General features: G+C 45.5%; 1 protein-coding gene across 2 annotated transcripts; it reads right to left on the bottom strand.

Moving 5' to 3' along the window:
• Positions 1–244: 244 nt before the first annotated feature.
• On the bottom strand, positions 245–10,142 carry PCDH18 (protocadherin 18). Of its 2 annotated transcripts, none has more exons than XM_052690135.1 (4): positions 7,414–10,142; positions 6,484–6,572; positions 6,192–6,355; positions 245–1,461 (listed from the first exon to the last, which is right to left on the bottom strand). In XM_052690135.1, the coding sequence occupies exons 1-4, from the start codon at positions 9,916–9,918 to the stop codon at positions 794–796; spliced, it is 3,426 nt and encodes a 1,141-aa protein (XP_052546095.1). In that variant the 5' UTR covers positions 9,919–10,142; the 3' UTR covers positions 245–793. The 2 variants fall into 2 exon arrangements, with proteins under 2 accessions (XP_052546095.1, XP_052546096.1); XM_052690136.1 differs by having other exon boundaries at positions 6,484–6,569.
• Between the last annotated feature and the right edge of the window lie 3,735 nt (positions 10,143–13,877).

The following is a 13,877-nucleotide window of genomic DNA, read 5'->3' as shown; positions in this document are numbered from 1 at the left end:
CAAGTATATAGCACTCACTTCAACTGTCTTTGCAGCATAACAGTGGCAGAACAAATGAATGTTATTGTTTATTGTTGTTGTTTTTTTAAGAGAATATTGAAAGTGCCATCAATTAATTCCATGATTTGTCCACTTGAGGAAACATTCATTTGTAAGCAGAAGACCCAAGCCTGCAATAACCTATTAATTAAATGGGAAACATGACTTTTAACCAAACATCAAAATAAAAAAGGACATTTTAGGCTTCGAGAGTTGACAACTCTTTATTATAAGAAAGAAACATTGCAACAAGGTGTTGGATCAGTTATTAAAACTAATGTTTGGATAAGGTTTCAGTGATTTGGATTTGCATTTGTAACATCTGAGACTTAAATAATAATGGAAAGCAGTGACTCCCCTCGTTTCGTTGTTTTACATGCCTGTGTGGCAAGAAAGGTGGATGTTTGACAAGGATGGTACCATCTATATACATTTAGGAAAACATGCTTGCTGTGGGTGTAGAAAAATAAAATTTATTTGTTAAATTACACATAAATATAAGGTACAAATGTATTTTTAAAATACAGATAATCACACTTGCATTGTGTACATATGAAAATACAGTATTTTAATATTCAACATACACAGACACATTTATGATAAATGCAACTCAGTGGCAATGCCAGTTCTCCTCAGTCTGTTTTTTGTTCTTTCTTTCTTTCTTTCTTTCTTTCTTTCTTTCTTTCTTTCTTTCTTTCTTTCTTTCTTTCTTTCCAGTTTTCCATAAACATGGAAAAATAGGCTTTTGAAACATTTAGTTCTGCCGGACATCTTGCAGCAGCTTGTTAATTTCTGCCACCAGCTCGCTGGCATCCATGAGTTCATGTTTACCGTCACTGAGGTGATTGAGTACATTGTCAAAATCATCTTCTTCATAATTCTCCGGGATTTCCTCCATGGCTGGCAGCCATTTGGAGGAGGGCTGTGCACTCGAGTGAGTCCCCAGAGTTGGCCCATTGTTGGCTGGATTTTGGAAATGCGTGCTGGCTGCCCACGCAGCCACTCCCTGTGGATAATTCACAGCCTTGGCAGGCAAATGTCCCTTCCTGCGCTCCAACGAATTCAAGCGTTCCATCTCATTGCATTCTGTGTAGGCATCTAGCGAGGGAGGCAGCAGGCGCTGGAAGACGCTGCTCATTTCAGAGAGAAGAGAGGAGGTACAAGTGTCTCCTGATTCCTCCTCACCCTGACAGTCTTTGCCAAACGTTGAAAAGCTCTTCTTCTTTTCACTGGCGTCAGCAGGCTGCGGATCTTCCTCGAGGCCCTGCTGCTGCTGCTGCAGCTGCTGCTGGGGCGACTGAAACTCCTCCCCGGGGATGAACATGTTACTTCTGTAATCAGATGAGGGAGATGGCAGTGGTGGCATCCAGCACTGGTCAGAGTGGCCTAGAACCCTGCATTCCTCCGTGCACAGCCGCATTGCTGCAAGAGAAAAGATGAGAGTGAACATCCGCCTTTGGTTGCACCTATCATTTACAGACACGAGGTCTAACACCCAAGGAAGACAAAGCCTGAACTTCTCCAGGGATCAAAGATGTTCCAACCTGGTGTTTGGATTCGCATTCTGTATGCATCAAGTCAGCAACTGCAAATGGCCTGGATTTAAATGCACTTCCATTCCTAAAAGGTCTCAAAACCCAGGAATGCTAAGTACAGGACTGGTAAGAAGACTGGTGATATAATATGTTAACTAAGATGGCAGATAAACATAAATCCCAGGGTGATAACTAGCTCTTGTGACTTAAAGACATTAATTCCCTTTGTGAAGTGCTTTTACATAAATATAAAAATAAAAGAAAGGTGTTTCTACCTTCCAGCTTTTAGTTGTTTTACTCAAGTCTTCCACATGCAAATAAGGAAAAACATCAGAGTAATAACAGGAAAATAAACTGACAGAGGAAATACAGAACAAAACCATGCAGAGGAATCTCCATTAAATTATCTCCTTTTGACTTGACAATTGGGTGTATGTTGAACTCCAGGTGACCCACTAACATCTCACCTTATTAATTGAATCATTTAAATTTTAATCCGGTACTAGAATATTTAGGTTTTAATCCATATCCAGGGTGACCCCTGGGTTTATACAGACAGGAGTTACTCTAAAGTGTATCTGCACCTCCGTAGCTCCAGTTCCTGCGCTATGCTGGTACGGTGTAGACACAAGGGCAGCAACAACCCACGAGATGGGCATTCAAGCCAGCAAGAGGGCTGAAAGGTGGAGAAGTCTCTCCTTCACTGCTAGACTTGAGTGGTGTGTCATACATAAGCCATGCATTACGGCCAGCAATTGGCCGACTGAGAGTCACTGCGAGAGTACATCATAAACACTGAGGCAGCCTGGGAAAGGTCCCTAGAAGCAGAAACAGGTAAAGACCTACATGACAGGCCTGCAAGGAGGGATGTGCCAGGGCAGAGGCCAAATTTGCCTCTCCAAATGGAACTGACTCTTTATGACACAAAGCCTCAGAACAGGCTGGAGGCTGTCTGGGTAACTGGCAGTCCTTCTGCAAAAGCCCAAGTACTGCAGAAGCCACTAACTTGAATCTGAGCCACATACTTCAAAGAAAGTTCTTAACAATGCCAGGCTTCACATTATGCATATTTTTACTGTAATTTTCCCCTAATCCCCCATGGACTACTGGTTACATTATCCCATACAGTATGTAATTTCTTTTTCTCTCTACATTTATATATTAAAGACGGAAGAAATGCCACTCCTGAAACTAAATGTCTTCAGTCATGCCCTGTAGACTTTCCTCATTTTCTCATCATGCTTCCCATTTGGCTCTGGATCCACACACTTTATCAAAAGTTCTTTTTGCAGTAGTGTAAGCAGAAGTGAATAGTGTATTTCAGCTTTGAACATACCCATGATTGATAAAGTGCTACTGTAAAACTGTCAGCGTTATTTATCTCTACGCCTTACACAGCCTATCACGCTGTTTGCTTTCCTAATGCCCTTCCCATTCCTTCAAGTACAAACTTTCTCTGCTCCTTACACAAGGGAGCATCAATTTCTTCAAGAGCACGGGTTCACGCTGCAGGCCGGATATTGCAGAAGGTATTGCAAATGGCCTACTGATCAGCATGCTTCCAACAGTAAATAATGAAAAGAACCCAGAAAATAACAGTGGTTGACATCTTGGTATGAGTGACTGCAACGCCTTAGTGCGCTTTGTTCCCATGCATGAAAAGCATACTTGTGCTGTCTTAACAGGAAATGCCTAAGAGTTAGAAAGTAAAAAAGATATCTCAGTGATCCGTTGTGCCTGGACCAGCTCTCAACTTATCCCAGGATAAGGATGAGGTCAAGATTACTCCCCTAATTAAGAAAATTCCTGTAAATTAACGGGAGACTCTCAACAGTTTAGCATTTCATTAGCAGTGGCCAAGAAGGCCAATGGCATCCTGGCTTGCATCAGAAATAGTGTTGCCAGCAGCACGAGGGAGGTGATTGCCCCTCTGTACTCAGCTCTGATGTGGCCACACCTCGAGTACTGTGCTCTGGTTTGGGCCCCAGGAGCAGCTGAGTGAACTGGGATTGTTCGGTCTGGAGAGAAGGAGGCTCAGGAGAGATCTTAGAGCTGTCTCCAACTGCCTGAAAAGAAGTTGTGGTAAAGTAGGGGTTGGCTTCATTTCACGGATAACAGCATTAAGGTAAGAGGGAATGGCCTCAAGATGCGCCAGGGGAAGTTCAGGTTGGATATTAGGAAAAATTTCTGCTCAGAAAGAGTGGTGAGGCATTGGCACAGGCTGCCCAGGGAGGTGGTGGAGTCACCATCCCTGGAGGTGTTTAAAGAAAGGGTAGATGTAGTATTTAGGGATGTGATCTGATGGGGAATATTGGTGGTAGGTGAACAGTTGGACGAGGTGATCTTAGAGATCTTTTCCAACCTTCTTGATTCCATCATTATCTCATTGTGAGTTTTGCTACTGATCTTACCGTGTTTGGTTTTGGTAAAAAAATCGTAAGTATGGACACTGTTGAGCGGAAAATCAAAAGATACTCTGAGAAAAATGAATGGTCTCACAATCTGCCCTTAAATCACCAATTTAAAAAAAAAGAAAAAGAAAAAAAGAAAAAAAAAGCACAAATTTCTTCCCTGGAACTTAAAACTTACCAGAGAAGACTAAAAAGTGACAGAAAAAACAAGTCTTTTGAGGGCACTTATTGAAACTTCCCGATCCTGATATTTTTGAAGTTTCGAAGGCTTCATTCCTTTCCAGTTCCACCTTAAAAGAACAGATTGCAAAGGCTTTCTCACAGCATTATGCCTGTGTCCAGACTTACAATGCAGAAACCTTTCAAAATGGAGAGCAGGAAACCTCCAGGAAGTTTTCTTTTCTTTCCTTTTTTTTTTTTTTTTTTTTTTTTTTGTCTGTTTGGATTATACAGCTGACTCAAAGAAGTTCACATCTCATCTAAATGAGTCGAGCACACTTATCTACTTATCTGATGGACTAATACTACACATTGTGCTAAGTGGGCATCTGGCTGAGATTAAATGCACTACACTACTTTACAGCTAAACTGAGTTGCATCTGTACGCAGCAGGAGACCTTTCCTTACTCTGAATTCAATTAGCGTTAGGGGAAGGCCAGGCACTTTTGGAAACTCTGCCCTTAGGCTTCCTGTTTAGAGAGAGAATTGCAGGAGCTGAAGACGCATAACAGCATTTCAGCTAGCCCAGAGCGTAGCACTCCTGCCTGCTGGCAGCCCTCAATCGCCTAGCAGGAAGAGGACAGCTATGCCTTGGCAGCAGCAGGGCCGGACGCCAGTGCAAACACCACTGCATTTCAAGTTCCCCTGGCAACTGAGAGCTGCAGCAGATCCCTCTAGGGGATCTGCTAACCACGGAAGACAGGGAGACATGCCTCATGCTGGATGGTGGGGGGATAAGTAATAGGAACTGGGGGGAGATTAGGATGAAAAAGGCATTAGGACACTAGATTTTGATTAAAGATTCTGGAAAAACAGTACATTTTAAAGGCCTCTGGTTTCGAAATATTGGGTACCGAAGAGTAGATTGAGGAGATAGCTGAATGTCTGGATAGGCAATACAAGACCTGGTTCCAAACCCTTGCCACGGGCAGAGATAAGCCCACTGTTGTTTTCTCTGGCAGCAGAGGGAAGGAGCTAGAACACTGCAGCCCCTCTGCTCCAGCTCTGGGCAATGTCTTGGGGTCACTGCAGGAAGGAACACACGCTGTGCCAACCTACAAAGCAATACTGCCTTGTACGTAGAATGACTTGATTAATCAGTCTTGACGTAAACTTAAACAATACTGAAGTTATCCAGCCCTGCCACTTGGACAGAGAGAACTAAATACGAGCTGAAATGGGTACAAGATTGAGGGTACGACCAGTGGCTATGTAATTACCAAAGTCATTTTAAAATTCTTATGTCTGTATGCAGCAGGATTTCCTGTATCCTCCTGTTTCCAACTTAAAACTGGACAGAAATTCACAAATTGTAACTCCATATACAAGTGTGTGTTTAGCTTGCTTTTACTCATCTTTTTCTAAAGTATCTCTCCTCTGCCCTCTACCTGAGCTGTTTCTCTTAAGCTCCTTCTTCTGTAAGTCAGGATTGCAAGATTTAGATCTGGCACATGTTAAGATGCTTCCCTTACTACTTGAACTCATTTTTCGGTGGGAAGAATACTTACTTTCGCCATCCATATTTCTTGACCAACTTCACAATTCATTTCTGAACTGTGCTAGTCTGTATCGTATCCTATGGATCAAACCCACTGTGGAAAATGTGTCCCCTTAATTATAGTTCCGTGTATTTTTAACAAACCACAACTGCCTGGCTTTAAAAACAAACATCCACCCAGTCATTAGAAGTCTAAGGATGTAGAGGAGATGATGCTTTTTGCTGGGGAATTTGGAGCCCGCTCAAGATGATGCAAATAAAAGAAAAAAAAGTATGAGTTGCTCTGGGCAGATTTTTCAGTTGCATCTGAGTTTTCATTTGCCTAGATACGGGAATGCTTCAGCTCAGTATTTGTCAAGAGGCAGAGGAGACAGAAGGAAACACAAGACTTGAAAGCTAAAGAATTTTTGCTTTCTCAGTAGTAGCTTTATCAAAGTGACAGCTAGGCAGCACTGTAAATAAACCGTTCAGCTTCCATTGTGCTCATACCTGCAGGAATTCTCCCATCTGTAAGGAAAAGGTCACTGAATCCTTCCCCAAGAAGTCTGTCAATTGGAGACTCTCTACCCAAATCATAATCGCTGTCTCCAGCTTCGCTATCACCCCGGCCACTGTCTTTCAGGCTGAATTTATCCATATCTTGAAGGGCATATCTGTAAAGAGAATGGTGGTAATGGTGGAATCAAAATATCTCCTGCGCAACTTGGATTAAAAAGAAAAACAAAAAAACAGTAGTATACTGCCTGATACAGACATACAGCACAATAGTCCAGATCCTTACCTATAGCTTCTGGAATACTTGTTTCCTCGAAAACTCGGCCTTGGTTGATACTGGCCCTGGTGAAGCATGGAGAGGAGTTGAGAAACCTGCTAAAGAGAAGGTGAAAAGAATGATTCCTCGAAATAAAAGCTCGAACTCCTAGCTCTAAAAGTACTAATTTGCTTCAAGTTGTTGTGTTTTTTTTTCCTTTTCAAGTTTAATTAAATCAAATTCCTACATAATGCAGTACAACTGACTATTAGCGTAGAGACTGCCACAGAAAATAACTGGAGACGTTTCAGAATGAGGAAATGCACTGCTGTTTTTTAGCCAGGGAATTCATTAACAAGTAAAACAACTAATTAAGCACAGGTTGAATTTTGCTTTGTTTTAATATATTACAGCCACCTCTTTGCCATTCCATAGTCATAAATCACTAGGAATAATGAGGCATGGCACTCATTTAAGGCCATTACACCAAAGCTGCAGGAAAAAGTGAAATGGGTGCTCCCAAAGTTGGGGACACTGTGTGCCATGTATCAGACACACACTGCCTTACAATATATGCACCTAACTGTGTCAGTATTTGAGCTTGGAGTTTTCCACCCCTATTAATAACTTTCCTCTGTTCTTCCGGACTCATTCTAAAACAGCTATGAGGAGGGAAAGGGAAGGCAAGGAAGGAGGAAGCTTCGTAAACCAGAGCAGATTCCTGTGTATGTTGCACTGCATTGTTTCAGCCTTACAGGGAAGAACCAAGAACTAACACTATTAATAACAGATGTAACCCTGTGGTAATGGGTCCAGTTGCTTTTGGAGTACAGCTGCAAAGCTGTAACATTTAAAGGGAAATCTGTAACACGTGGGACTTGCATCTAACTGCCTGTTGCACGAAAAGTACCCCCATACTCCCAAGAGGACCTGCGAATGCAAAACGAGGTAGGATCTTACCTCAACAGCTGGAGTAGCGTGGGTGAGCTCCAGTGAGAAGTTCTCAGGCACGTGGTTGGAGGAGATTGTCACCAGGCTGTTCAACGATTGGTGGCTGTGGTGGCTCTGCCGGCTGCTCATCTGTCCCCTCTCCAGGGTCGGGGATGAGGACGGGGAAGCTCTGTGGTGAGATCGGATGGGTAGCGTGCCGTTAACTGTTGGCACCAGTGTGATGTCCCCTTTGTGGATCTGTCTGGAGGGCCGCTTCGGGTGGTGCTGGTAGGTCGATTCTGCCACCCGGCAGTTGTAGGACCTGGTGTCCTTTTTCTCTCGATTACATCTCGTAGCAAAGATAACCATGATGACCAGCAACACGGCACATATCGATCCTAAGGATATAATTGTTATCATCGAGACATCCAGAGAGGGCTGGCTTACCAAAGTAGCTTCTGTGCTTGAAAATGAATAAACATACTCAAAAACTGTACACTTCAGAAGTGCTTTAGTACTCAGCTGAGGACTGCCTTTATCCTGGACTATGACAAAAAACTCCCAGTGCTTAGTTGGAACCGATTCTACACTCACATTGATGGAGATGTCACAAGTTTTGGGATCCATCACAAAGATGCTGTTTTCCTTGTCGGCTGCTATGGAGCAGCTGAGCTCAGAGTTCATACCGGAGTCCCGATCCGTAGCCCTTATCCTCGTGACAAGAAAGCCAATCCCAGCATCTTTAGGGATTGAGATTTCCGCCGTGCTGTTGCGCAGTGCTGGGCCCACGATGACAGGAGCGTTGTCATTTTCATCAATGATGGTTAGCACCACTGTAGTGTTACTAACAAGTTGCTGGCTCCCTCCATCCCTAGCTTGAACCATAAAGGCAATCTGATTTACCTCTTCATGGTCAAAAGTTCTCAAGGCATAGATCGCCCCGTTGGAGGGATCAATGGTCACATACGTGGTTATAGAACTTCCCAAAACAGAATTCTCCAGTATAGTGTAGGTCACCTGTCCGTTGTCCCCTAGATCTGGGTCTGTGGCTGTGACGGATGTGATGTATGCTCCCGGAGAGTTATTCTCTAAGATAACTACTTCGTATCTGTTAGTCTGGAAGCGGGGTGGGTTGTCATTTTCATCACTGATTTGGACAGTAAAGTGTTTTACTGTTGAGAGACTTGGCGTTCCCTTGTCCTCTGCTATTACAGTCAAGCTGTATTCAGATCTCTTTTCTCTATCTAGACTGGCATTAGTCAAGATTAAATAGTTATTTTCATAAGTCTTTTGCAGTTTAAAGTGGCCATGACCATGGAGCTTGCAGACCACCTCTCCGTTTACACCCGAATCCTTGTCCTGTACCCTGACCAGGGCGACAAACGTGTCCAGGGGGGACCCCTCAGAAACATAAGCCATTTCTTCTTTTTCCGGGGACATCAAATTTAAGCTGATTTCCGGTCTGTTGTCATTCACATCCACAACTTTAATTATAATTTTGCAGTGAGCTGGAATGGAATTTGGTCCCATGTCTTGAGCCTGAGCATCAATTTCATAGGACTTGGTCATTTCATAGTCCACTTGTTTCAGGAGGGTCAGATGGCCTTTTTCTGAATCTATCCTGAAAGTCTCCATAATTTTGGGAGACACATGACTGCTGAAGGAGTACACGACCTTCCCGTTAGCGCCCTCATCTGGGTCGGTCGCATTGAGGTCTATGAGCAAAGTCCCGACTGGGGAGTTTTCCAGGAGTTGAATTATATAGGACTGCTGCTCAAAAGCTGGGCTGTTGTCGTTGGAGTCGGAAATGCTGATTTTCAGGAGGGAAGACCCAGACCTCTGCGGCACCCCCTTATCAGATGCAGTGAGCTGGAGCTCGTAACTCGACTTCAGCTCCCTGTCCAGCTCCTTCACCACGATAAGCTCTGCATACTTGGCACCGTCAGTCCTCGTCCTCACCTCGATGCTGAAAAAATCATTGTCGGAAAGGGAGTAAGTGTGGAGGGAGTTGTCCCCCACATCTGGGTCAAAAGCACTGTCCAGGGGGATGCGGGTACCCACGGCAGCGCTCTCAGATATTTCGATGGGGATGAGAGCCCTGGAAAACTGAGGGGAGTTGTCGTTGATGTCCAGCACCTCCACTTCCACATGGAAGAGCTGCAGATGCTCGGTGGGCAGAGTGATCACGTCGAACTCGATGGAGCAGTTCAAGTTTTTCTGGCAGAGTTGCTCCCGGTCGATCTTAGCGCCGATGCTGATCTCCCCGTTATCCTCTCGGACGACGAGAAGCGGGGAGTTCCCCCTCTGCATGGCTCGGAAGCGGACCGAGGCGGGGTTGGGGATTTTCAATAGGACATCGGCCACGTCCTCCGCCAGCCTGGCGATGACCGAGCCGACCCGCTGCTCCTCGTAAATCCGGTACTTCAGGTTCTTGCCCAGCACAGCCTTATCGAGACACGCAACCGCCAGTGCAAAAAGGAACATAAAGTGCATTCTGCTGCCAGCCCGCCGCGTTTGTAAGTTTCTGCAATTCATTTCTCCCAGCGAGTTAAGAAGCAATTACTCAAACTTCCTCCGGTACCTCAAACCCCGCGCACATCTGCTCCTTCCAGCCGCCTCTCACAACCAGCCCGGCACGGACAGCGCAGCAGACGAGAAAACTTTTCCATACACACCGTGCCGGGACATCCAGGGACGAGCCGCCGCAGCCGCTCTCCGCGCTCCCCGCCTGCGCTCCCGCGCCTCCGCCCTTCCCGCAGCTCAGCCGCTCTCCATGTGCCGCCGGCGGCCCCGAGCTCGGCGGCGTCTCCGGGCACGCCCCTCCCTCCCTGGGCGGCGCAGCGAACGCGGGCGGCGCCGACTCCGGCCGCAGCTCCGCGTAACTTCACTCGGACAAAGCCGCAGCGCGGCCCGGCGCCGGCAGCCAATCAGTCGGGGGAGGCGTGGGCGGCGCCGCCGGCCCGCTCATCCCGCCCGAGGAGGGGGGGCAGCGCCGGAGGCGTCGCGCCCGTCGCGTTCCGAGGGGTCTCGGTCCCGGTCCCGGTCCCGCTGGCACGATGCCGTCCTCCCGTTTAGTTAAGTGCTTCGCGAGCGTCTCGGTGCCGCTCGTCTCCCTGTCAGCTGCCGCTCCGCAGTGCCCGTTGGTGCGCGGAGAGCTCCTCTCGCTCCTCGGAGTCTCCGCTGCCCGCTCAGCGACGCTGCCCGCAGCACTTCTGCCCCCGGCGCGTGTGCTGTGCTGGGTGCCGTTGCGCGGTTCCTCAGATCCGTCTCCTCCCGGCGGGTGCCACGCTCGGGCTGTGCTCGTGCCAGGCGTCTGAAAGAAGGGGCCGTGGGGCAAACGGAGCTCTCCGAAAGTGATCGTTCCCCTCAGCCTCCTTTAGTGTTCTCTTGTTTACGTGGCAGCTTGCACCGAAAAATAAAATCAGATATCGGAGGGCTGTGTCCCAGAAACCGCGCAGATGGCTGCACGAGCTCCGCGCTGCAGCCAGGTCTCCCAAGCAGACATCTCGTGTATCTGCTCATGACGTGATCCGTATTTCCCCTTTAGTTTATCATTTTAGCTTACTTCAGCCCCCCATTGTTTCCCTGCTAACTTCTCCCACTTGTTTATTGCTGTTTCACATAATCTCACCATCACTCTCTTTTACTGCTTCTTTTTTTTTCCCTCAGATATTCCCCCCACCATGTCCACAAACGTAAAAAGTAAATCTCCGATTCTTCCAATTTACTTGCTCTCTGCAGAGCTCAGCCAAAGTCACTAAGGAGGTTCTTGTTGAAAGAGAAAGCAGAGGAGGCTCAGCGTGAACTCTCCTTCTTTTTAAGCATTCAAAAGCATTTTATAAGCCATTGTCTCTTTTTTTTTTTCACAAACCAGCGCCGTGTGGCAAATTGTGCAGAATAGAAATGCCTATAATGAATGTATTTAGTACTGGGTCACGCCGATGAACATTCTGCCCCCATGAATAATACTGTTTTACAAGTTTGCAGCCCTTTCAAATCGCTGATCCCCAAACCCTATAGGCAAACTAGAAAAGCTAACACAAGCAACTGGGACTTTAGAAACCCATAGCCATCTGGCCTAAATCTCTAACAATCCGAGCCAATAATTATATCAATTCAGGCTTTAGTGAACCCCTTTGCAAACACCAAAAGAGCAAAGAAAGGAATTAGTGGCCATTCTAAGTTTTGGTGAAGAAAATTCCAAGATAATCTAATTCTATTAGTTCACGGGCAGCTTTTTTTGCAGCTCTGATAAATCTTCCCATAACATTTTTCCAAAATGCCAGTGTAAACTCTTTTCTGACGATAACTGGGGAAATGGGTTCAGTGAAATGCAGTTCTGAGTGCCAATAAAAAGTATTTTGTTGATAAAAGAAGTCACTGCCCCATTACACGACTACAGAAGATGAATAATTCATAGAAAAATAATTTCCCTGCTGAAATGCTAACACGTTTTATATATATGTATATAATATATTTAAATGATAACGTGTTCCTGTGAGTAACTGTTGGGTACATTTAGCTATGCAGAATTCACTTCATAGTGCAGTTCTTATCACTTTCCAAATAGTAATTCCATTTCATCACCTTGATCTTTCTCCGAGACACCCTCTGAGATACTCTCTCATTAATATCTGTATTAACAGATAGCAGGATGCCTATAGATGGGAAAAGCAGCGTCTCTTTTCCTTTTTTTCTTTTTTTCTTTTGGCAAGTTCCCCATCAGGTTATTTATAACGTTGTCACACAAGTCCACACTGTCATGCCACCGAGCATTAACACTTACAATGAAGATAAAGATGTCACTGGCACAGCCCTTATCAGGATTCTGAACTAAAGCAATGGGGAAGCATTCCTCTGCTTTTCTTTTTTTCCAGCATCCGCTTGAACCTCTGAGCTTGGAGAAGACCCTCCTCGCTCTGTTGGTGCAGAGGCAGCGGCGTTGGAGTGAGTGGCGCTTGGGAACAATCACAGCAGTCTCAGGGCTGATTCTTCACTCAGGCAGTGAAAGAGTCCTGTCTGAAAGTCTCTTAAACTCCCGTCCACCTTTGACATGGCAGACTTCCCTTACAAAGGGAAGGGAGAGTCCCACGTGCAGCCCGCAGACATTTCTTATGGAGTGTGGTATTTGAGTGCTGCTAGGCACGTGAGCGGAGTGCTGCTGGCCTCCTGGCTATTCCTACCCCATACCTATCTACTGACTGCAAAATCTCATCCAGAGTTGCATTCAGAATTGCCCAGCAATGCACCTGTGGAAAGAAAAGAAAGCATCTCCCAATCGGACTTCCTTTTGCCTACACTGCTGCTCCAGAAGCCACAGCTGCACAGCAGCTTAAGTAATTTTTCACTTAGCTGAAAATAGGTTTACTTCTCTGGCAGAGATGCTTTAAAGTCCGTCTTGTTTCTCAAAGGAGTTTTATTGAGCTTGGAAGCATATATCTCCTTCTAAAAGTTACCAATCCCCTAGGTGCATGGTATGTATCCAAAACTTAGGTGACAAAGAATTTTACTTGGAGGAACTGCTTTGAGAAACACTTCCTCGCCAGGGACAGGGGAGAAAGAAAATGATTTTCCTGACAATGACAGAAGCACGGTGAAATTAGCACAGTGCCATTTGGTTCATCCACCCCACCCCCAAAAAAGAAATGAGATTTTATTCACTTTCAGTATGATTTATTGCCTTATGTTGCAACATGTTACAAAATGTCATATGCACTATGCTCCAGTGCACAAGACATAGCAAGACAAAATTTGATTTGACACCTGTGTAATGAATGTGAAAGACAAGTCTTCCTAAGTCAGAAGTGTATTTTAAAAGAACATTTCCATCACAATGAATGACAAAACTGTGGGGCTGTTCTCTCCCTCTTCTCTTTCTTGTTCCTCTCCCTCTGTCTGTCCCTCTTTCCTTCCTTCTCTCCCCGTTCCTCTTCAGTGTGCTTGCTGCCCGAAGTAAAACCAAAACCAGGTCTCTCTCTCATCTTTTCACCTTACATTTCCATCTGATGCAACAGAATTGGCAAAGGGTACCCATGTAGGAAGATGAGTGTTTTACCACTTCAGACTCACTTTTGGAGCCACGTAGGAATTGGTAGAGGCCTGAAAGGCGTGAAAGGAGGCTGACATTTCTGCCTGATTTTTTGGCACGGACAACCACATTATAGAACTTATCACAGAGTAGTGCTGTATTTGTCCAATCTGTTCGCTGTCTCACCAGACATGCTAGTACCTGATACCTCTTCCAGTACTGGGATGCATTAGAGGTTGGATTGCTCTAAGAGACATTGAAGGTTGAGTGGACCACTGCATTATCAAATAGCACCTCCTGTGTATCACAGTCTTCTTAAGTAAGCCCAATGAGATTAGATGGGGCATTTATTTTAATCTTTATTTGTCCCTCAGTCGGGCATCAGTTTTGCAGCAGAGCACTGACCATCCCAACTGGGGACAGAGGCTGCTGATAGATAAATTAGAAAGGCCAAAACTCCTCTTGA

The sequence above is a fragment of the Tympanuchus pallidicinctus genome, unplaced genomic scaffold (assembly GCF_026119805.1).
Source record: "Tympanuchus pallidicinctus isolate F22 unplaced genomic scaffold, pur_lepc_1.0 scaffold26, whole genome shotgun sequence".
Lineage (NCBI taxonomy): Eukaryota > Metazoa > Chordata > Aves > Galliformes > Phasianidae > Tympanuchus > Tympanuchus pallidicinctus.
The sequence above is the reverse complement of the archived record's forward strand: the minus strand, read 5'-3'. Positions and strand labels throughout refer to the sequence as shown.

Coding starts and splice junctions, on each gene's coding strand:
- PCDH18 (XM_052690135.1), bottom strand. CDS start 9,918: ATGAATTGCAGAAACTTACAAACGCGGCGGGCTGGCAGCAGAATGCAC. Junction 6,356..6,483: donor AAGTATTCCAGAAGCTATAG/GTAAGGATCTGG, acceptor TTCTCTTTACAG/ATATGCCCTTCAAGATATGG. Junction 1,462..6,191: donor AGATGGGAGAATTCCTGCAG/GTATGAGCACAA, acceptor TTTCTCTTGCAG/CAATGCGGCTGTGCACGGAG.